Here is a 23,449-nt window from a genome sequence, read left to right as displayed (position 1 = left end):
ACTTGAGCATAACACGTTTCACGATTTGTTGAATTTTGTGTTGATGTAAAACGATAAAGCAGTTCAACATAGCTTGCTGTGATTGTTACATTTACCAGTGTCCCTTGTTGTATAATTTTACGATGGTGTAATATTTATGTCGCGCTTTGGCATGCATTTCATTAATAATAAGTGGAGCGTTTGAGAACAATTAGTTAATTAATTTAAAATATAAAGGAGAGGCAGGCTTTTATATGCAATTTTTCTTCACGTCTTTTTTAAGTATAATGCTGATTAACTTTAAGCCTTATTAAAGTTTGCACTTAATAAGGAGTTTAATTGCTTGCCAATTCTAAATAAATATCTATCACATAAATTGAAGTTGTCAATGAAAAAACTTTAGTACACATTATGCTTCTCATGTTAGGAAGCTGAATTCTAGAAATGTTAAGTAAATAATGTAAGTTCTCATACATTTTTCCATATATTGAATATGCTGCATTCTTCGAAACAAAGTGTCAATGAGCAATATTGTTCAATATTATTGTGATGTTATTGAAATTATATTAACAAACATTATCCACTTAAAGATTATAATAGTTATTTTTCCTTCTAGGTATATTCATTCTTTTTACGTATACTTTTTGCAACTTTTCGAGGCGATTTTATCTAAATGGTATTTAGAAAGTAACTACTGTTAGTAAATTCAAATTATGACTTACGGGACAGTGTGCAGAAAACGTCTCTAAAGAATCGTAAATATTCCAATCTTTGCCCAAATCAACCACCAATTTCTTATAACATTAATGTTGTTGTTGAAAAAATAATTTTGGAAAGGAATGTAGCAATTCCAAGTACAATCGATAAAAATGAAAGAACCCAGGTCAACATTTTTATTTATTATTTTCAATTAATTATTAATCATTTAATCAAAAATTTAACATTTGAAAGTTTTTATTATTTTTAAAAAATCAAAAATAATAACGTTTTATGTGAGAAAAAGATACATGTAATAGAAAGAGCATCGAAACACGTATCTACCTAATTTGTACGAGGGGGCGTAGCCCCACGAGTATTAAACAGATTGCCGAGTGTTTTGATGTTCTTTCTCTTTTGTATCATAGTCAAACATAAAAACACGTTCCAGGTTGTCATACTAGTAATATGAAACCCCAGAGAAAAGGAACCAATGAACGAGCATCTGAATATGATATATCTATCGCTTTTCCTTTCTCTGCCGTCAAAATAAGCAAAAATGAGCCAATCAATGGGCATGCTCGGGAGTGCGGGTAAGTAATAACGCACTGTGCATGTATATGTATACGATTTAACTCTAACGCATTTTCAACAGAAAGGTCCCCAAACTATGATACAATAAATATTATTTCGGATAGGCTGTCAGCTTACACCGATTAGTTTCTTATCTATACGAAACTTTTAACAACAGAAAACACATGCACAAAATACACCATTTTAGCCGAAAATGATACTAATCGGCAAGCGGAATCTGAAGATATCTTACAATAATTCCATTAGTCTGCACGATATAATGATACAGTATGAAATCTCATTTATCAAGCTTAAACACGATTGTTGTTTCAATGTCAAGAATTATACCTGATACGATACAAGTCCTTGAATATCAGAGAAAAAAACATGTAAAAAAAATATACGCATTAAATACGTCCAAATAAAATCGCTGTTGTTGTTAATGAATCAAAATATTACAATAGTACATGGACTTGTGTACATTTCTAACGAAAAACTTGTAAAACTTTGGTACATTCCAAACGCAGCAATTCCCCACTTCATTACAAACAAGCAATCATGTTTAGCAAACTCATGTGAGTATTATAACATCAAAAATAGTGAACATGTAATAATATATACAACAATTAAAGTCTTCACTTAAAATGCCAAATATTTAATGATAAAGGTTAGTAGTTTGTGTAATTAGGTAGCATGATTCCTTTAAACAACACTACACATAAACAAAGATATAGAGGCTATTTGTTTGTTTGTGTGTAAGATGAAATTTTATTTCATAGAGTCGGCTTTAAAAACAGTATTTTGTGCGTAGCTACTCGTGAGAATACTGTTTTTATAGTTCACGAGATGAAATAAAATTACATCTTACACAACAAACAAATAATTTTATTTTTATTTTATGCTTAAAAACAAGTTAAAACGAAATTTCCATAAAATTAACGTTAATATTAAAATCTGTTTTCCCCATTGAGAGCCTCAATTAGTCGGAATTTCTCTTTAAATACAAGAAGTCTTGGGTTGCAAGATAAGTTCGACAATCAACGTTAAATGATGGTGATATTATTCATTTTATTAAAGAAATATGAATGATCGCTACAATTCTAGTCGGAGAAAAAGTCCAACCACCCATTCCTATTTCTGTTACTGACTGCGAATTTATATAAGACCTGGCTATGTTAAATGTAAGCGGCAGCCATTTTTAAAAGTTGTGTATTTCACGGGAGGAAAATAATTGTGTTTGATTAAGAGGGATATCATTTGGATTTGTTAGTCATACACCTTTTTAAAGAAAGAAATTTTATTTGAGGATTGTAACAGACAAAAAAATAACTGTCGACATAATTATGTGAAAACATTCAAAAAGCGGCTAGGAAAATTGAAAACTTGGAATTGTTCAAAGGCTGCCTTACGAACGCTGGGTTGTTAACTTATGGCTGTCATTGCTTTTCAAGTGTTCATAAAGCATACGGCAGTTATTGCATGAAGGATGCTTAAATATGCCAAAATGTCATCAAAAGCAGTTTTGCATGTGGAAGGTATGCATTTTTCAGACTGTGAAAATGAAACAATGAGAATTAGTGACGATATTTGGTGATTAGAATTTGAATGAAAATAAGTAAGTTTTTTTTCTTTTTATTACTTTTGACATTTAAGTTATTTATCAATTTCAGCTTTGCTTTTCTTTAAACAGCCTGACATTGTCAGAATTGTCAGCAAAAATGAAATTGAGGTGCCTCATGGGGAAATCTTAAAAAATTAGTTTCGTTATTGAAAAGTTTGAAATTATATTTTGATAATTTTCACTGTGAAATCATCAAATATAATTTTCACGGATAAATCAGTAATCTACTGAAAAAGCATAAAATAAAAAGAAATTACAACAGCTGCATTGACACAGAATAAAATACAGTGACATTTTGAAAGCAAGAACAGTGACATATTTGAAGCTTATATTATTTTGCAATTATTTGAGCTGTTATAGATACGAGGGATGGTCAAAAATTATCCGGACTTTGTCAATGAATATTTACCTGATGAATGAATTTACATAAAAATACACGTACAATAAATCGGAATCTTTCTCCTAAATGATACAAAAAGTACCAACAAGAAATATTAACAAAGAAAACAGTTTTGCTTTTATTGGCATTGTAAAGCAATGCGGCGCACGGTATAAATAAAAAATTGACGTCACAATCGAAGTAATACGTGGTACACATGTTATCCACTGCCTAATATATATATCTCTGTACATGTCGGTAACATATTGTATTGTAATAAAATGTATGATGATAAAGAACTCCTGTAATTACGCAAACTCCCGTTCTTTCCTTTTGTAACTTGATTGCTGGAAAAATCGCACATACAATAAACTATATTATATATTACAAATAATGTAAAATAATGCTTCTGAATGATAATGTATCATACATAAAATAAAAGAATAATACAACTTAAAACAAAATTGTCATTATTTTAAAATAAATAAAATGCAAAGCCGAATTTGAATCGGTTGACACAATTTCTCCATAAGACTACTGCACAAATTAATAAAATAATTTATACAATTGTAATATACAAATTAATAAAATAATTTATAAGTTTGTAAACCAAGAATACAATATATGTAATAAATGCACCGTCCCGTAGCTACTGTTGAACATCACTGACAATGTCCGCAGTCAATCAATTGTCATTTTTCAACGTCTCGGCGATTGACGTCACAAACGTCCTTGAAATTTTCTTTTTTCTGCCTCTCCCTTATTTGTTTTCTATTTCTCTATTACTCTTTCTTCATCCTTAAGTTTATGCTTATCAAAAACTATGTCGTGGCTTACTGGAACTTTTCTATTGTTAGTCATAATCTTTTTCTACGTTTTAAACAGTTTCTCGCCTTACTGTTGACAAACTTTTCTTATTGATCGATTTCCGAGACGTTCCAACGACATAGTTTTAACACTAGAATTTCTTTAACAAGTGATGTTTGAATTGTGATTGCAAAGATAAATACGATTTAAATAAAGTCATTTTTTTCTGACAACGTCAAAGATATCGTGTCGTTTTGGCGTATTTTGAAATCTAAATTAGCCATATGTAAAATACATGCAGTATAAAGCGCCGGGTGACAACGCAAATTTACGCACTGCGCCGGGTGTTCGTTACCATGTTTTTTGAATCAAGCTATATGCGTCATCAGATTAGATATAGCATCAGTTTACAGGTATTGTTTTACGCTTAAGTGTGATATATAACAATAAGTGGTAGGAATTGACAGTCACAGTCCCAGCTGTCTCCTGATATGGAATTTTCTATAGCACCAATGCCTATTAATTGTTATCCTGTAATTGTTATAATTATGTCTCTTAAATAAGAAATTGGAACATTATAACTACAACGCTGTTTCCATTTCGTAAACGATTAAGTTCCAAATCTCTTTTATTAGTAATTCTATGACAAATGAAACACACAATTTAAGCGATTAAAATAACGCTGCAATGTCTACAACACATGAAATATTTTGACACAATGATTGATTCCCGTTATTGTATCCATAGACTGAAATGCATTTATTATTTAAGCAATATCTTTGGGATTTAAATTTAAACTTTTGTGAAACAAATGTATCAGTATTGAGAAATTTTTCTCTACTGGTTGGCGAGATAACTTCGACACTAAAACACAATTTTTCTTCAATATCTGATAGGTAACTTTATAAATTACACCCGTAACATACTTACACAAACTTCAGTCAGTCAATTTTACGCGACACCGAAAAAAACTATTTTTAGAAACAGAACAGGTACTTCTATGAGGCCCTGAATGAGGTACCCAAAACGTGTTATTTTGCACCGCGACAGTAGATAACGTCGACACCTTACGTTTTAGGCCAGAAACAGCTGAAAATCAAAAATAATCATTTCTATTGATACTTTATATATTTTTCATACCTAATACTGATATTTTTACCATATACTTTGAAATTATTAACAATTTATGGCCAACGTTCATAACCATGCTTAATTACCGTGGCTCAATGCTGTCTAGTTACTTTTGCCGACAGAACAACACAATTATCCAAAGCTATTGCACGCATTAAATAAACGTGAAGTATTTCACTTGAATTATTAAAATCAGAAGCTATCTATGACAATAAATGGTCATAGCTGATAACAACAAGATGAAAAAATCATTGATTCACCTGTAAGAAAAATCAAACAAACTAATGTTTAAAACGTTCCAAGAATAAATTTATTAATAAAAGATTTAACGACTGTGAAACGGCCACAAGTGTAAAGTTTAACATAAAAGAGTTGCTTCTTAAATCTGAAAAATAAAAGATACTTCAATATTTAATTTAATCCAAAACCTTTTGATAATCATTTTGAATATACATGAATATCTGTAAACACAGCTCTACACGTGCGCAGATTTTGTATATACATTTGACAATATTAAGATATTGCTTTATTCTTCGGTATAAAGCCATGGCTTGCATTCTTTGCAAAACCAATCGCTACCTTCAGACAGGCTCTCACGAACGAACTATTTCTCTTCACTACTTAAACATTCAAAATGGTACCAAGTCAAACACATGTCCTCATCACACCCCACCCACTCTATGCCATGTGCCTCGTCATCAACCCTCCCTCGCACACTGCATACACCACACGTGTAAATCGGACTGGCAAGTCTGCTTTGCCTTTCATTTTGTGGTCGTTCCTCGTCAGTTGTGACTCGCTTCCTCCTAACAATTGTTTGTTTTTTTTGTTTAGACTCTGAAATCTTCTTTACTTTCTCCTCTTTTCTTCTCAGTTTCGCCTTCTCTTTACTTAACTTTTCCTCAGCCTTTGTCTCACGTTTCCTTTTTCTTTCTTCTTGTCTCTCCCTTTTCTCTTCTAATGCCTTTTCTTTCTCCTGAAGAAAATGAAATTATACCGATTTATTTATATAATATTTATTCATGTAAAATTCAGATTTATGCTGACTACATTTTTCTGCTATTACCAAAAATCTTTTACTTAAAGAATCTTATATACATTTTAATACGTTCCCAAATCTACAATAATGAAATTAGATAAGTTTGGTTTTATTTTTAAGAAACCGACTGTATCTTTAAAATGCGCATATTTTGTTTTTTGTTTTATTTATTCGCTGATTATTTCAATGAATTATTCAAATTATTACTCTGAGTTTTATCAGCATGTCTTCACCACTTATCACCCGTCCTTCCAGTACAACACGCGACTTTTTCTTTTCTGTCTGTGCCTTCATTGGTTGAGGCATCAAAACATCGGCCAAAGTTTCAGGTACAAGGCCGTCTTTCACTAACGGGTTAAGACGGTTAGCGCCACCGGTTGGACATGTTCTGTCCTGTTCCTTAGATTCTGGTTCTAAAACACATACATTACGTTAAATATGGTTGCACATTTGCTAAGACATAATTCATTTACATTTAGAAAAGGAAAACAAAGCACGTCACAATAAGAAATATTAAGATCGTTGAATTAAAAAAAATGCAAAGTAACGTATGCGTGAACTATATTTGCTAGAATGATAAGCCACACGCGATCTTCATTCAAGAAAAAAACTTCTAAATATACTTCTTTGTTATTTTGGATAAGTACAAAGGTATATCACGAGCTACAAATCAGTTTTAAATAATACAAGAAAATAAGTAATTACCTTCCTTAGTTTCCTCTGAGGACGGTGGCTTGAAAGAGGCTGGCACAAGTTGGCTCTTGTCAATGGCATGTTGATTTAGTGGGCAGATCCCTGTTGCTGAAAATGCCTCCTTAACCGATGATGGTGTGGTTTGGTCAATGGCGTAATTTAAAAGCACAGGGAATCTGGCTTTGCTGATTGAGAAATTATTATTAAGAAACCCACATCTCTCAGCAAGAGTGGTGACCCTGCCTTTAAGAGGTCCGATAACCTGAAAATCACGAGTTTTCAATCAATATCAAATGTTTGTTGTTAACAGTTATGAAAATACCTTTTCACTTAAAAATGGGATATGTAGCAATGGGATATGTAGCATTTTGCAGTTCTTGAGATATGAATTTATTTCTTGGAATTTAGTAATGACATATCCATTGACTTACCTTAACATCTAACGGCTGAAGTATGTGGGTGGTGTGGGCTGGTAATCCAACAAGCACGACTTCGTGTTCTATAGCCATTTCCACGAGTGGTAGAGTCAGATGGCTATCATGATTGTCCATTATAAGGCAGACGGGACGGTCACGTCCACAATTTGGAAGAAAACAAGACTTAAACCACTCAGAAAACAAGTCGCCGTCCATGTAGCCGGAATCAGAGGAAGAGAAAAACCAAGAAGATGGAATTCCGTCTTTGTAATTTCTGTGTGGTAAACAACCCTGAAAAAATGAAGTAAACAACCCTGAAAAAATGAAAGTTTAATCACACGTATATACATGTATGGAAAGAAAATGTGTATAAGATAATGCACAATAATTAATTGAATTGTGTAGTTATATTAAAATGACTTGCCTGGAAAATTAGCATAGTTGGAATGAATCTTCCGTCTGCACAAATGCAAAGGTGTGCAGTAACGTGGCTATTTACAGTAGCATTTTGCCTGAATAAATGCCCCCCTTTCCGACCGGTCACCTTTGTTCTTGTAGATTCCTTTCCAGTCCATCCGGTTTCATCACAGTTAAATATCTGCAAAAGGAGATGCAATTTAAAAAAAAAATAATCATCGCGCAAGTTAAACATTTGAGAAAAAACTGTATATTACTTTTGAATTTAATTAAGTGCAGTATATTATCTTACCCTTTCCGGCTTGTCCTTAAGGCCGTACTTTTCCAGTGTCTCATTCAGAAAACTGAACCATTTATTTATACACTCTTCGTTCGACATTCGTGTCCTGCTGGCTGGCATATTTTCCGGCTTGCGTTCAGATAGGTCTGGGTGACGCAGATAAAAATTTCTGAACCACTGATCGCTGGGCCATTCTCTACATTTATCCTTGCCACACGTCCTGTAATCGTGTATGAATAAAAGCACACAAAATATAAAAGGATTAAATAATTTTTGGACTAGGTGTTTACAATTGAAATGTTTCGGAATATTTGCTTTGCAAAACATGTATTTTACCATCATCATTATTATAGCAAAAATGTACGCTATAATCATCAACATTATAAAGTTGTAGTAAACAACTCCCATGATTATGATTTTAAAAAAAGAGAGAGAGAGAAAAAATCAACAACAAAAAATCGAATACGTAACATACGTTTCTTAACATACGTACTTAAAACACGATTAACATATTTTTATATGAAAATTTCTATGGACTTTTTTATATATTTATTCCAGGGAAAAGCTCACATCATTTGTTCCTGGAAATGATTATTACTAACCGATTTATATAGATAAACTCGGAATTCAATCAAAGATCGTACCTTGCTGAACACCTCTTCTATGCGTCATAATAAAAAAAAACCCAACAAACAGACGTTTACTTAGATTTGTAATTAAAATTTTAGAACAATGTTTACAATATCAAGAACAACTGTAATCAAAGACTTGTTTCATTTTACTTTTATAATAATTACCTATAGTACCGGTATACATTTTGTCTGGGACAAAAACTAGTATTTAGTCCGAGATTTTGTAAATGTAATTGACAATTAATTACCAGATCTCCGCAGTATCTCTCTTATGTAACAACGTATCATATTCCTCGACATCGGAAAGCCATGATCGGACATATATCTAATGAAAGCCACCAGTGCTTTTTCATCCACCTCATGAAGATCTAACTTTCTTCCACACTTTGAGCTATTAACCCTGCCTCTAAGATGATCCATAACTGTGGTTCTCGGAACTCCGTATTCCTTAGCGGCCTGTGAGATGTTCAATCGTTTCTGCTTCACTGCAGAAACAGCCTGTCTAAGATCTTCCTCAGTATATTGCTTTCCCATAACTGGTACAGAAATATACATATTTATTAGACCTACAATATCTCTCTTCCAGTAATAATGCCAAACCCCTCGTGGGGACGTAAACATTTAATCAGAAGTAAGAGGGACTGAAAAACACGGACTTGCGGAAATTTTCCCCACACAAAGTAAGAAATTGGGTGATATTTAACAATGAAAGTCAGAAAATTAGATCTAGATTATACTTTTTCATATTTTATTTTATTTTTACAGAATACTTGTTTTAATTTATTTTACTTGTGGGTATTACTGAAAGGTACAGCGTCTAGGGTGATAGAAATCCAGTCTTAGGCATTCCGGTATTACCGTGGACGTTTTACCTTTAAATGATTATAAATTTTCATTTTAGCAAATTTAAGCATACTCATTTTTACTAATTTCTTCTTTTCGTCTGCTAGCCCATTTGGTAGCGCAATATCGATAGAACCCTTTACGGGCCTCTCATAAGATAGCGCGCTGCGCATGCGCAGTATATTCGGAGTCCCCCGGATGTTTCGAGGGGAAATTTATAAAGTGAAAGTAGAGGTCAATAAATAGATGTGAAAAAGCTTACCGACTTGAACCAGATCGTCAGTGGCTAACCTGTTCTAATGTAACTAAGCGACGGTGTGCTTGATTATTGGTAAAAAAATGTTTAATCGATCGAATTAACGAAGTGTCGAAGTTATCTACGTGTCGAAGTTATCTCGCCAACCAGTAAAGTGTAAAATCATTAAAATATACCTGTCCAAACATGAATAATACAATTTGGTTTGCTTTTATGTACTTTGACGGGTTGATGTGGTTTGCTTGTATCTGTAATAAAAGAAGTTAATTCAATCCTTTAATTGGATACAATATAACAGTGATAATAAGATTAATGTATTCAAAATCTTTAGGCAACAGTTTTATTGAGAATGCAGAACGTTACTTCTGTCCAGTCTTTAATACTAAATACTACAGCAACTAATTTAATATTTACTTGGTAGATGGTATAGTTTGCTTCTTTGTCATTTATAAATTATTGAAAATAAAAAAGCGAACAATTTTTAAATCCTATCTTTCAGCATTAATCATTTTTATAACTGTAATACTGCTTACTTTATTCCGAAATACAGTGTCTGAAAAGATACACATTGTCTATGAGATTTGATATCTAATAGAATGTAAATAAACTATTGTTCAGTCAATTTAACACTCAGATTCTATTTAGTGCGGCTTTCTGAGTAAAATAACAAAAGCAAAATACATTCGGCGATATATGACACAAATGTCAACATTTGATATTACTTATTATAAAAAAAAACTGAAATGAAAATAAAATATAAAACACAAAAGCATTTGCATACTGTTATATGATTTGAATAAATACTCGAGACATATTCGGGCTGTTCGCATAATAAATATTTACTGCACATGTGCCAATTGAAATACGGTATACATAACAAGCAACATCTTCAATAAGAAATGTGCATCCGTCTTACAGTAAAAAGTGTTTGAGATACTGTATTCTTCAAAACTGATATTGGGTATGTACTCGTATTCTGGATACATAACTCACTACCGTCGGATGTTAGTTTGCAAACTGCACCATTTCTATTGATTTCTCAATGTCAGAAACTGACATACGTCAAAACATATGAAAACAAAATTGAAATAAGGTGTTATGTTTTCCCTTAGGATTATGCCAGTGGTATATTTAAGTGTGCCATGAAGTAAAAAACTTATAATAAAAACGAATGATAATTTGCAACTGAATTACTGTTTCATGTTGCAATAAGAACTAGGGTAATAAATGATTTCCCATTCAATTTTATTACATTCCTGCTACAGTTTGTCCACTTTGTAATAACACTAGTCTAGTAAAAATGTCGTAAGTGTGCTTTTGTTATTTTTTGGAACAAATTAAAAAGCAACGTTTTCCAAGGTAAAAGATTATTTTTTAAAAAGACGAACATATTATTCCAAATCATGTAATTGGCAAAATATTTTCGAAATGTATTCATTGTGCGCGTTACTGTACCTTAGGAATCTTTAATTTCCCTCTTGCTCATGTGGACAAATGAAAGAAGGGGACAAAACATCACCTATTTTCTTTAAAGTGAAGCCTCTAGTTTTGTTTTGACACGCAAAATTTATGCACTGGAACCTAATAGTTTAAGGGCATTGAATACTGAAGATCAAAAATGGTATTATGAAATAAAAGGGGTTAAAACTTATATGCTCATTGTCTTTTCTAGTTTGAATCGCATGTAAAGTTGGCATTTTGCATTCCAATGATGAACTGAATTACCCTGTTATACAGATACGATGATATAATGAAAAAATTAACATGTTTCGCCCACTTTTTCTATTAAAGACTACTCTTAGAGACATGCATTTGGTTCGGTTAATTGCATTTCTTGTTACCGCAATTCGGAACATTTTAAGCAATTATTTAGCTTTCTAAGGAGAATGCTTCTGTTAAAGATCATATTATACTTAAAAAAATATTTTGCTCTCCTTGCTAGCATTTTAGTTGTCAGCATTTTAATAATGTTTTTATCCTAAAAAACACAAAAGTTTTGATAATTAAATTTTTTGGTACTACCTTAAGGTTCATAGTGCAAACAGCAAGTGTCAAGTGCTGTTTGGCAGCTGTACAATGTTGCCCTGTATTAAACTTCAGTGTTGTTATATTTTCCTGGTGTTTCAGGATCTGATTCCAGCGCTTAAAAGTCTTGAAAATTGAGCATCACTGAAGCCAGTGCTAGAAGCCGTGCGGGATGTTGCACTTTTTCATTATACCTCATGTACAGAAACAATCAACCCGAATCTGTAACTTTTTTCGTGTATTTTGGTGCTTTAATGCTTCCAAAGGATCGCTTTTTTCAGATATTAAGTATTTCACAACTGGCTTTGTCACGTCTGACTAAAGACCATCTTTTTATTTGGTTGACAAAATCTTCAATCACAAAGGTTTGACTGAAATCGCCTTTGTACATAAAGGCAATGACTTAGACAGGCATTTTTAAATCAAGACAGAATTTTCGTTTTATTCTTAATTTAGTGTGCATTTTATAAGGAACATAGATAAATCTTATTTAGAATGTAATGTCCCTGATAATAGTGAACATTTGACAATTAGTCCAATGTCATTTGTTTTAAATAGTACTTCCAGTACTTCAGTCCGGTAAATCGCATTAAACAAACAATTCTAAAAATTATCACAGAAGCAATTATAGGAACAAAATTTAATGATTTGTTAACTTAATGCTTACTGTTTTATTTTGCCAATTTGTTCAAATCATATTTTACACACAATTAGATTATTTGCTGGCATTATTTGTGGACAGTTTGATTAGAATATATACAAAAGGCACAATCTCCATGAAACGTTAGAATAAATAATTGTTTAAGAAACAAGTTGGATGACTCAGCGTCATGTCAGTCGTTATTACATTTGCTTCTTTTTAATGGAAGGTCAAGTATCATGGGAATATATAGATTCCTCTACCTAAATCTTGCAATGCTCGGTGTACGTTGGTTTATTTATTTATTATTGTACATTATTGTATTATAATTTTCAATATCTCATTGATGAGGTGATAGCAGACAGTAAAACTAGATTAAAAGGATTCATCAGATAAATGAAATATTTAATATTTCGAAAGAGCTTTGTATGTGCTATGGTTAAGCCATTGGGCAGTTCTTTTCATTGATTGTATACGGGTACATGTATTATAGTTATAATTTGTTTAAATAAAGTAACATTTCAATCATTTGATTTGAAAAAAAAATGTTTCGATCCTTTTGTTAATATAATAGAAAAATAAAAAGATTAGAAAATGAAAACGAAACGAATAACTTGCTTTGTAACTTGTTAAACTATCGCACAGTTTTAATTTCATTTCTTACTACAATTGGTATAACACATGGAAATATCTAAGTACCTTTTCTGAAACTGACTGTAAATACTTTTGGTCGAGTAAGGCTTTGTTTTGTGCATAAGAAGGAGCTTACATAGAACACATTTGATATTTATCTGTAATCTAACTATCACTGACACTATTGTGCATTATTCCAGAGAAACATTCACTTACATTACCATGATCTGTAATTATTTGCTTTTTCTTCCGATTCGACAGATATGTGACTGATTTGGTTATAATGGGTTAGATATTGACGCGGATAAAGCAAATTTTATAGACCACTAAGCATCAAGTGAACTTATTTATTTTGATATTAATAGAAATGACAGACGTAATTAAACCCGTAAATTAATATTTGATGAAATATGTTGCCTTACAAATAATCCATCAAGTCTCGTTTAATGGAGTTGTTAATGTAACCACTTCTTGTCAAGGAAATGGATATTGAACACTTTCGAAAAACTGCATATTAAAGAGTTTTATCATGTTAACAGAGCTTTATTAGATATAGAAAAGTCACTTCGTATGCCAATTTATTACAATTAACCTGCTCGTGGCAACAGAACTTGACAATGCGACCAGTGAGGACCAATATCGGTGGACTATTCCTCATTTATTTAGTACAATGCACATATTTATCTAAAATATTACGAATAGACTATGGATAATTATATTCAATATATTCAATCTGGTTAGAGTTATTATTGATTTATAGTGTGTCTTCTTTTACAGTTTGGGTTTATTCGTTTTCACGACAGGAACATTTTTCATCGGACGGGAGATATATTTCCATACACACTCATTAAATTCACTGTATGATCTGGAATTAGACTTTCTCTCCTACAACAACTCATATATTGATACTGACAGTATACATACATTATAGATGTATTTGTTTGTTTTGTATGTAAGAGTGAAATATATTGCAGATAATTGGTGTTCTTGAGATAATTTGATATTACATACAAAGCACACGCATTGTCTATTTATTTCATGCTAATAATTGTTTTAAGTCCTTTTTACTGATTCTTTACCGCGTAACGTCATGCCCTGTCATTCATCAAATCGTGACGTGATATTGCTCTTGTTCAAAAAGTAATTAATATGTAAATTTTGGTATATTTCGAAAACAATTTATGCAGAAATTCATGGATTTTTCGTAATTAAACACATTTTTTTACCACGGAGTGTGTTTCTAACAATATTTCCACTTTATTCAGATATTTTCATTTCATTTGCATTCATATACAGTCCGGCTACGGTGAAAATATACTTTCTTTCACTTCTATTTATCCTATACATCTGCTATCTGCACAGTTACTACAACGATATTTGTAAAGCTGTTAAAACCTAGCTATTCCTATTTCCCAAATAACAAGAGCCATGTCAACATGGCCATCCCTCGCCCAATGTGTTTCTTCACTAGAAGAATGTAATGCATGTTATCTCAAAAGTTATGCATGGAAGAGTTATCATTCTTGTACATTGCACTTTTCCTTAATATTATCTATCGACCTATGAAGTTTCAAGTTGATACCTCAAATACTTTTTGAGATATGCTCCGGACAAAAATGTCGGACGGAAGGACGGAGACTATTTCTATATTCCCCGCCGCCTTTCGGCCAGAGATAATAAAGCTGATTTAGTCTAAAAATGCAGTAAATGAAAATATATATCAAGGAAGTAATTATTTTCTTTTAGAAAGGCCTTGTGATAAGAAAATAATTTGTATGTTTATGACGCTATCGAACATGTGACGAGCATAACATATCACATGCAATATTTAATCAATGCTCTCCCAAGACGTTTTTCGATTATTTGATTATTCTAACTTTGTTACTTAAACACAAGACACAATGAAAGTAATTTGTTGTTTCATTGTTATTTACCCCATGTTTACTCCCTTGGCATTAAAATAAACTAACTACTGATTGAATCATCCATATCAGCGAGATATGCTGTCGTACATTACAACACAAAATGATGCACTTTTGTTAGTGTCATCGTTTCTCAACATCCAAAAATACGATGAATACTACAACATACTCCTCTACGTCGATTATCACATTCAGTTGCTGCTTTTGATTGTTTTCTACATGTTTTTAAATATATTTCCTATAATGGAAAGTAAGTAACAAATATACCTTAATGAAATTCCTCCAACAAATAACATTAATGAAATATTTGTAGTATCCTAGTGATGGTTTCAAAAGACTGACACATTTATTTGACAGAATTTGGTATTATAACATTTTGAACACACACACACTAACTTATCATTAAGATATGTATCTCGTCGTCTAGGAATACAATTTATAAAACATTCAATCTTTGTAATAGACATATTGTAGATGATTCCGTGTCATTTTAATCTGCTTCAAACGTAGTTTACCCATAAAGTATATGAGAAACTGAGATATTGTGGCAATGCTGACCCACTTTCTTTTTTGACAAAAAAATGAAATTATACGACAAAATGGGTATTGGTGTCATGAATTGTTCTTTTGTTCAGACAAAATCAAAGGAAACAAGAAAAGCATTGATGCAAAGCATCAAAGGCGACGACAAAATATATTTTATCATGATAAGCATCTAAATTCTAAACAAAAGATGTGGACTTTATATCAGTACCATTACAAGTTAGGACCCTGTTTAAAATTACATGGACATGAGCACTTATATGCATAGCTTTGATTTCTACCTTTCACTGTTACCACAGGTTTTTTTATTAACAATTTAAATACAAAAAATAATAGGAGATATTAATTAGTTTCACATAGCGATTAGATTCCTTTAAAAGAGGTCCTGTAGGTATGCACTAACTAAACAAATTAGAATAATCCAGTCTAAGGGATATAAAGCCAGTCAAAAAAATATATGAATATTCAATCCCCAGTACCTACAAGCTTTTTGCCTTTCCCTGTTGATCTTCTTTATCATATTTGATGAACTTACAACTGGTAAATTTTCTCAATATTCTATTTATCAACAAAAATGTAATAAGAAATGTATTGTATAGTCTGTAAAGTGCACTGCCAATAACCATACTGTTTATATACACCAAATATAGTATGAAATACCTTAGACAAACAGACGAGAACAAACAATTTAGTAAACATGAGTAACTTCTCCTTAAAATAGAGAAAACCTGAAACCAAAGAGAAAGCCCCAAACATAGAAAATACAAAATTATTAAAAAGAAAAAAATACAATTGACATCAATGTAGAGCACAACGTTATTCGGAAAACGGCATTTAGATTTGTTAATAAAGCTCATGGATATGCTGTTAAACTGAGCCTGCAATTCCATGAAAATAAATATCACAATGTACTTGTTTTTTTAAATAAAATTATTAAATACAAATATAACAACATATTTGTTTACTTGATTTTTAAGAATTAAAATAAAACTATAAACATAACATGACATTAATTTCTAAATAAATAATAACAGCTCTTACCATGGGCAAAAAAACGAAACATTCCATAAAAGACGATCCCGCTCATTGGCGTCACCAATAAAGTAAAATCTATATGTATATTTTAATATTCACTTGTCCTCGTTTTGTATTTCCCAATCTAATTAAAATCAACAATATAAATCGCGTGTGTGATATTGGATCTGTTTCTTTTTTAACGTTTGGAACCCAAAAACGTATACGTGACAATTACAATTTCAAAATCTTACGTATGAACAACAATGATGAAACTCAGTTTTTTGTAGATGCATTCGAATGCACTTAAATGGAATTTCTAGTTATGAACTATCATAATGCATTTTTTTTAAAGTATAAGGGAATGTAATGATGATCATATTGCAATGTCTTTATAATTGAAATTGAATGTATTGATGATCGTAGTAAAATGTCCTTATAACTATGATTTCTTTTTTGATGATAATAACGAAATATCTTGCTTAGGTTTCTTAAATAAAAGTATTGATTAATCAAAATCGGATGTCATGATAAGTATAATGGATGCTTTGATACTATTAATTAAATGTCTAAATATTTTATATTGAATATCTTGATGACTATATAAGAATCATTTGAAAATTATATTGCAATGTTCAAACGTTTATATTTATAATTTAGAAGGTCTTGATCATCAAAAACTAGACAAAACCTTGTAAAAGCATTTAAATTTTTAAAAGATTGGGTAATTAATATGCTTTTTGAGAACTGAAGAAAACGATTTTTGTTGTTTTCACGGAATCATCTCCATTTCTTGTGGAATAAAATACAAAAAATAATAATAATGTCAATTTTTAGATAGCTTTATGTAAACCTGTACCACACGTTCAAGACGTTATAAGAATCGGTTACATTTTTGTAATTTGTCTACCACATTTGAACTATAGAGATAAATCTAACATAAGATATGGTTCACAGCGAAACATATGATATTTCTGTTATTGTATAACAAAAAAACGTGCTGAATATTCTAAGCGTGTTTATTCATCAAAGTGATAACAAAGGTCTAAACATACGAAACGGACCAAACATAGCGCAGTATAACTCCTGCAAAAATATAAGGTTCAATGAGTTGTATTTTTAATAACTTTAAATATATATCGATCGGTTCAAACTAATAACAAGATAATTATAAAGGTTTAACTGCAACATCGATTTTGTGGTGTAGCTAAAATGATTGAATAACTGTTCATTTTTATACATTTTATTGTTTTTGCTGTATAACAATAAATTATAATGTTTCCCTACAAGATACTTTGAAATAATTTGTAACTATATCATATCAGGTTATAATTAACACTTTTAATGCCTGGAGTTTCGTAAACAAATTTCAGTTTTACGAATATATCCCGTATTTCATAACATACCTGCACACACTTTGTTACAGTATGAATGTTTTGTTTTGTCTAAATGTAAAACACAAGCCAAAATAACATGTTAAATAACCAACTAAAAGTTGTAATACATATAACATGTCGCCTTTTATATTAGATATCAACTCACTGAGACCAAAAAGCGTAGTAAAAGCAAAGAAATTCTTAAATGTATCAAGTGATGCACTTGTAAAATCTGCAAGAGATGATATATGAAATATACTCAAGAGTTAAATTGAAAATCATTTTTGCACGATTCAAAAGAGTCCAATAAATAATACACTCAGACATATTATATTGATATTTGCATTTCACAACTGGTCAGTTCAGTTTTAAATGAATTAAAGGATCAATGTATATACCAATATAGATGTAAACATCAAATAATTTCAAATTAAATGATCATACTTGAATATTATTTATCAATACTGTATTGTTTATCGAAAACGAGTATACATAACTAAAAACCAATATGATTTCTCAGGCTAGTTACAAGTCCAACTAGAGCTATCACTGAATGTAATCATTACCCCACCTTTGACTTTTTAAGAAATAAGTGGCCTGAAGAAAAATTTAAACTCAACCAATAGTAAAAAGAGTATCAACTGTGTATAAAGAATTATTTCAATTAATTCAGTACCAACCGGTGTCTTCATATAAGCTTGCTATACACCAAGTGTGATAACAACATGGGTCACTTCAGACCAAAATACGAACGCTATACCCATTTTCTGTAAATATTTCCTATATAATCATGTGTGTTATTCATTTAAACAATGTTAATATGAATAATACTTCAAATGCGAGGCAAAACAAAATGCATGGAAGCTTACTCGCAAAACCTTTTTCTTAATTTAGTCAATGAACTCTTACAAATCTATAAGACTTTCTTGCTTCTTTCGTAAACTCTCTACGGGATATCTGTTGAAGTCATTTTATACCAATGCGTTGTCAATCAAGTGCCTTTAAGCTGTACTGTTTTCTATTTCAAACATCATAAAACAGTAATTGAACATGACATATTTAGAATTGTTGGAAAGTGTGTATCAATGACGAAAGAGATTGATTCCATTACAAATCATTTATAACAGTTATGTGACGATATTGTTTTGTGTTTTTTTAATGTGTAGTGTTAATTTTGTGTTTGTTTCCCTGTATTATAATACACTTGTCGGTATATTTTCACTTTTTTTTTTTGTTTAAATTGCTGTCTTTGCTTTATTGTCCTTCTATTGAAGAATTTGAGACAAATCGGTTCAGAGAAACAAAATGATAATATGAGAACCATTTAATTTTTAAGACTGTTATAACGAACATCTATAGCAGTGGTATCTGTTTTACCTCGTATATTGATTAAGAGATATCATCAAAGGGTGTCTTTATGATTAATTAATGAAATCCTTGGAAATTTTAACATACACAGTATTCCATAGATTGACTTTTATTCGATGAATAATTTGTCCTGTAAGTATCCCAATGTTCGTAATTTGAGATTTATATTTAACCAAACGAGTTCATGTATAAAGATATATTTTAACAATGTCATAATGACAAAGTGATCATAAAATCATACATTATTTTGAATAAAGAACAATGATCATCTTCTGTTCTCTTATTTTTATTTGAAATCTAAGGTATTCTTTGTCTATATCCAAACCCAAACAAATTGCAATAAATGAAACTGACAGCGCATGCGTCTTTGTTATTTTGATTTCCTAATTATTCTTAAAACCTCTGGACAGGTCTCATTCGCTCCTGTGAAGTCGAACATATGTACTATGCATGTTGTACTCTGTCTGACAGCTCTGATAGAATTAATTACTTACAACTGCTTAGAACTATATCGTGTCATATATAATTATTTTGTGTTCAAAAATGATTACTTTGATTCCGCCCAAGGCATGCAAATTTCCATGATTTTGTGTAAATTTAAAATACTCTACACCGTTTCAACTGATTTATTTATATCAGTTACTGACATACGTCAAATTCATTTAACAAAAATTAAACGAAACCGTTAACGTTACCCTGTCAGAATTTATTGTTTCTAAGGAAAAGCGAAATGATATTGTAATATGTACCACTCGGCAAAACAGTATGTTAATCAACAAACAATAGAGAATTCAAGCATAACACGTTTCTAAATTTGCTTATTTTGTAATGAACTAAAACGATAAAGCAATTCAATATAGCTTGCTGTGATTGTTACATTCGCCAGTGTCTCAATTGTTGTATTATTACGTTGGTGTAATATTTATGGCGCGCATTGGCATGAATTTTTATTAATATAAGTGGAGCTTAGGAGAATTCCTGATATCAACTAAGCTAATTAAATAAATTCATATACAGGAAAGGAAGGTTTTGTCTCAAAGAAATTTGATAAACTTGAAGGTTTAAAAGTCATTACATTATGCTTAAATCTTTATCGATTTAAATTCTCAAATGAAAACCGAAAGAACACTTATGATCATTTTTGTACCATATGGTTGACTGTCTTGTTCCAACAATTTGTATCATTATATTGATACTTGTCTTACTTTTTGTTTATTGTTTTGATTCTTTTTTTTTCTTTTTTGGGTGGCATAACATATCACAGTGACTGGAGTGATTGTTTGTGTAACAACCAAATCAGCACAGGTAATGAAGCCACTCCATAATTACTGAATATTTCCTTTATGGCAATATATTTTTTCTTAACGTCAAAGTTTAGTACATTTTATGCTTATCAAGTTAGAATCGTGAATTTTAGAAATGTTTGATAAGCAGTGTTTGTACTCTTAATCGTATAGCGAATATGCTGTACATTTTCTACGGTGAGCCAAAGATTAATATTTGCTCGGTCAATTAATTATATTTCAAAATAGTGTATTATTATTGTAACCTTTTATCGTAATTTTGTGTAAATGACATTTAAGTAAATTCAATGTAAGTAAACGAAAATTATGACTTTTGTGACAATATACAGAAAACGTTTTTAAGAATTACAAATATATTAATCTTTGCTGTCTAAAGCATACCACTATTTGCTTATAGAATTGATTGATCTCGTTGTTGAAGAAAACATTTTCAAAGAGAAATGATTAAGAATGTAGCAAGTAATTGACAAATTATATCAAAGAAAAATTGTTTATAAATGAAAGAACAAATGTCAATTACTTCATTCATTATTCTCAGTTGTTATTTTTATCATACAAATGGCGCCAACAATCTGTTTCCAGCTATCCGAAATTCTAGAGAAAACAGTTTGAACACATTTGAGGAATAAAATTGTTGGCAAACTGATACCATATTCTTTGTATGTTTCTCTGCACTGGGTTTGTTATGAATATGTTAGGAAATGTTCTTAATAAATTAGTCAAAATGCTGTTTCTATCTACGTTAAACAGGCTACAAAGAAACAAACCTAATCAATAATTCATTTTTTCAATAAATTGACATTTAATATTTCAACATATTACAATATATATTAGTTATTATTTCGGATTAAACTTATTGGTTTCTTGGAAAGTTTAAACGTAAATAATAACAATTAACAATAGAAAACACACCACAAAATAGTACCCAATTTTAGAAAAAACCTATACTTATCAGTAAACGTGATCTGAAGATATTTTACATTCATTCCATTAGTTTGCACAAGATAACGATACAATGTGAAAACTCATTTATCAAGCTTAAACACAATTGTTGTTTCAATGTCAAGAATTAGATCGGATCTGATACAATTCTGTGTAAGAGCAAAAACATATAGCTATTTAAATGGTTTCAAAAAGAGACGCATACAATGCATGAGTCTAAATAAAATCGCTGTTGTTGTTAATATCAAAATATATTGTTAATATGTTTATTTATTTCTGAACATGAGTAAGTAACAATTTAAACAGCTAAGAATATATGGTAATCTAAAAATGAAATACTCTTATTTATTACCACTAACTTTTTTGTAATGTTAATTTTCTATAGACCAAGGAGTTATTTTTACTGTAAATAAAAGTGTATCATGTGACTAAGAAATGTCTACTGTTACAAAGGTAAAAGAAAGTCATAGTTCTTCGTTTCTTGCAATAATATGAATTAAATGTTACAATGGTGCATAGAAACTCTGTATACTCGTATTTGCAACGCATTTAAAACCTGGTGTACATTAAAACGCAGCAATTTCCCACCTTATAACAAACAAGTAACCATGCTTAGGAAACTGATGTGAATATTTAAACATAAAAAGTGAACATATAATGTTATAAAAAATCAACTCTAAACATAAAAGTCGGACATTTACTAATAAAGGCTAGTAGTTTGTTTGATTAAATAGCATGATTATTTTAAAAAGCATTTCACAGAAACAAAGACAAAGAAATAACAACATCTAGATAGAAACAGAATAAATGACAGTGACATCTGAAAGCAAAGTCATTGACAAATATTAAAGTTTATATCATTTTACAATTTCCTGAATTAATACTACTTTATTAATTGCAAAAGGTTTTCGCTAAAATTGAATTTTCAATAGCAATGCCTATTAATTGTTTTCCAGTAATATTAATTATTTATCATGTGTAAATAATTTGGATATTATAACTATAACGTTTATCTTTCATCTGACAAACGATGAAGTTCCAAATCACTATAATTAGTTATTATATGCCAATATTTCTCACAATTAAAGAGGTTAAAATTAAATTGTAATGTCTTTGACAGAATGATTGATTCCCGTTATTGTATCTGTGGACTGAAAGATCTTTGTGATCTAAATGCAAGCTTTTCTCAAACAAAGTATCCTGTAAAATGTCACTACAATTATAATTTATACCATTTGTTTTGCGTTTATGTACTTTGACAGGATAATGTGTTTTGCCTGTATCTGTTATAAAATAAGTTTGTTTTAATTCATACCTTTAATAGGATAGAATATATTTAAATAAATGAATTCAAAATCTTTTGGCAACCATCTTATTAAGCATGCGTTGCGTTACCTCTGTTCTCTCTGTAATTAACAACTAATATAGATATTTACATTGCAGATTGTATAGCTTGCTTCTTTGTAATTTATAAAATACCGAAAATGACAATAGCGAACAAATCTTAGATCACGTTTTTCAACTTTAGTCGTTATTATACCTGTAAATCTTCTTACCTTATGTTCCGAAATAGTGTGAAAAGAGATTTGATATCTTTTATATATCTAATAGAAAGTAAGTAAACAATTGTCTAGTCCATTTAACACTGTCAGTTTCTCTTTATTGTGGCTTTCTGAGAAACAATAATAAACAACAGAATACTTGTTTCAACCTGTCATTATTTAATATGTGAGGAGAAATACAATACAGAATGAACCAAATCAAGTTAAATTCAAACGTATTTTTCTTTATATGATGTTGTATAAGCTAGTAACAAACTGTAGTCTGTTTTTCTAGAAATGACGAAAATTCGCCGGGAGCTCTTTTTTTAATATGGATCTTAAGAGTCAGTAGTCTACGTGAGTGACCTTTCAGTATCTT

General features: G+C 30.6%; 2 protein-coding genes across 2 annotated transcripts; both read right to left on the bottom strand.

Moving 5' to 3' along the window:
- Positions 1-4,907: 4,907 nt before the first annotated feature.
- LOC132727140 (uncharacterized) lies at positions 4,908-6,570 on the bottom strand. Its single transcript, XM_060712550.1, has 2 exons — positions 6,433-6,570; positions 4,908-6,162 (listed from the first exon to the last, which is right to left on the bottom strand). The coding sequence occupies exons 1-2, from the start codon at positions 6,529-6,531 to the stop codon at positions 5,791-5,793; spliced, it is 471 nt and encodes a 156-aa protein (XP_060568533.1). The 5' UTR covers positions 6,532-6,570; the 3' UTR covers positions 4,908-5,790.
- A 176-nt stretch (positions 6,571-6,746) lies between these two features.
- LOC132727139 (uncharacterized) lies at positions 6,747-9,582 on the bottom strand. Its single transcript, XM_060712549.1, has 4 exons — positions 8,912-9,582; positions 8,044-8,251; positions 7,350-7,932; positions 6,747-7,180 (listed from the first exon to the last, which is right to left on the bottom strand). Exons 3-4 carry the CDS (start codon positions 7,548-7,550, stop codon positions 6,902-6,904), a joined length of 480 nt encoding a protein of 159 aa, XP_060568532.1. The 5' UTR covers positions 7,551-7,932; positions 8,044-8,251; positions 8,912-9,582; the 3' UTR covers positions 6,747-6,901.
- Between the last annotated feature and the right edge of the window lie 13,867 nt (positions 9,583-23,449).

This window comes from Ruditapes philippinarum, unplaced genomic scaffold, assembly GCF_026571515.1.
Source record: "Ruditapes philippinarum isolate M1 unplaced genomic scaffold, ASM2657151v2 ctg10589_1_1_1_1, whole genome shotgun sequence".
Lineage (NCBI taxonomy): Eukaryota > Metazoa > Mollusca > Bivalvia > Venerida > Veneridae > Ruditapes > Ruditapes philippinarum.
The sequence above is the reverse complement of the archived record's forward strand: the minus strand, read 5'-3'. Positions and strand labels throughout refer to the sequence as shown.